This window comes from Beta vulgaris, chromosome 9, assembly GCF_026745355.1.
Source record: "Beta vulgaris subsp. vulgaris cultivar EL10 chromosome 9, EL10.2, whole genome shotgun sequence".
Classification (NCBI taxonomy): Eukaryota; Viridiplantae; Streptophyta; class Magnoliopsida; order Caryophyllales; family Amaranthaceae; genus Beta; species Beta vulgaris.
Genome location: NC_079210.1, coordinates 40,036,944 through 40,038,838, shown reverse-complemented (window position 1 = coordinate 40,038,838; position 1,895 = coordinate 40,036,944). Strand labels below are relative to the sequence as shown.

Here is a 1,895-nt window from a genome sequence, read left to right as displayed (position 1 = left end):
CTCGTGNTACAAGCCATCCGGTACAAGCAAAGAATCACAAGGCACTTTAACGGCGAGTAAAGCCTCGGCCATCAGTCTGGGCGACTGGGTCGTTCGAAAGGTCGAAGCCACCGGACTTTCCCATCTCAAAGGGAAGTTGGGGGCAAATTGGGACGGCCCTTACAAGGTTACAGAGGTCATCAAGCCAGGGACATTCCGACTCGAATCTCCCGAAGGGGTTCCCCTGGCTCGACCTTGCGAACTTAGACAATCTCAAAAGATTCTATGTTTAAATTCTTTTCTTACTTGCACTAGGGGCATGTTGTAAGCCAGCACTACCTGGTCGGTTTAGCGAACAAATCCAATTGTAACTCGGACTTAACCAGTCCATGTACCAAGTCGGGTTTCTACCCCAGAAATAAAAAGACTTAGCCAGTCTCATTATTTTGATCAAAAAAGCAAGACTTAACCAGTTTGTTGTCTATTAAATGCTGTAATATTGCAAGTAACGAAAAAGTGCGACACAAGACAAGTTGCAAAATAGTAGTTGTATTCCAATTGATAAAAGTTGCAAAATACAACCAAAGTTTACAAAAATACAGGTCGAAAGCGATGCAAAAACTAAAGCAAAAAGCCAACATGGCAAAAACATAGAAAAAATCCTAAGGCAGCTGGGGAGTGGGGTCGGCAGCAGGATCAGCAGCAGGGTCCTCAGCATCAGGTTGCTCGGCAGCATTCCCTGGAGGCGCTCGGTGCTAGCAGCGCCTTCGTCATCATCATCCTCGTCTCATCATCGAGCTCATTTCCTCGCCATTTTTGCCTTGATGACGGCTGCTTCAGCATCACTATCTCCTGTAGCGCGACCAGACAGAATTCCAGTCGGCTTCCGGGCAAGAGTCGGCCAGGGCCTCCCTGAGCTTGCCAAGGGCCTCATCCTCGCCCATCTTATGGGAAGACTGGCCAACCTCGGCGCAAAATTCAGTACAATCATCCGAAGCCTGCCAGCCTTGAACCACTCCTCCTGGACGGGCAACGGCCGCCTGAGCCTCTTTCAGTTGGGCCTCGGCGTTGAGAGTTTGAACTTGACCCTATCCAAGTCGCCCTCGACCTTTGCCAGATTGGTCTCGGCCGTAGCCTTGGCAGACTCGGCATTCTCTTTGGCCAGGGCGAGGTTGGCCCTCTCTACTTTCCAGTCCTCCCTCTCCTGCTTCCAAGTTGCCTCGCCCTTGTCAATCTTGGAATTGGCCTCCTCCAGACGTAGCTCGGCCAAACGCCTGGCCTCCTTGGCCTGGTACAGCTCATCAAAGTGCGATCGAGCCGCCTCCTTCAGATCCGAAACCTCTTGGACCAGAGCGAGCCGGTCTTCGGCCACCTTGGTCATTCGGATGGAAAACTACCAGAGTAATAAACAGTCAGTTAGAAGTTGGCTACTAAAAGGCAAGTAAAGGGCAAAGAAAAGTTCACTTACGTCCATCCAAGAGCGGAAGAGCTCGCTCGACTCATTCCTCCCGTTGACCTCATTAATATGGTCCCGGTCGGTCTGAGTGCATAGGATCTCCAGTGCGTCGGAAATCCTCTTCTTCTTGTCCGTCTTGGACATTTGGGTAAAGGGGACGGGCGCCTCGGACAAAGAGCGCTCGGCCAAGAAGGGTTGGAGGCCCCCTGAACATGCCCCGGACTCCGGACAGGCTCAAGTCCGAGGGATGAACCGAAATGTGGTGTCCTCCCCTCCAGAGTCAGGTCGGGGACTGTTCACCTCAACGAAGGCTTCCGAGCCTTTTTCGCTGAGGCCTCCTTCTCAGCTCGGGCTTTGGCCAGAGCCTTCTCCGTCAGCTCGACCCTCTCCTCGGCCCTCTCCTTGCGTTTCCTCGGTTTGGGGTTGGAGGGATCCTGTAAAAACCAAGGAGTTAGCAAGA

At 52.3% G+C, this 1,895-nt stretch overlaps 1 protein-coding gene across 1 annotated transcript; it reads right to left on the bottom strand.

Moving 5' to 3' along the window:
- Nucleotides 1-1,030: 1,030 nt before the first annotated feature.
- Nucleotides 1,031-1,594, bottom strand: LOC130590223 (uncharacterized). The gene is made up of 2 exons (XM_057392264.1): nt 1,448-1,594; nt 1,031-1,372 (listed from the first exon to the last, which is right to left on the bottom strand). The coding sequence occupies exons 1-2, from the start codon at nt 1,577-1,579 to the stop codon at nt 1,031-1,033; spliced, it is 474 nt and encodes a 157-aa protein (XP_057248247.1). The 5' UTR covers nt 1,580-1,594.
- Nucleotides 1,595-1,895: the final 301 nt, after the last annotated feature.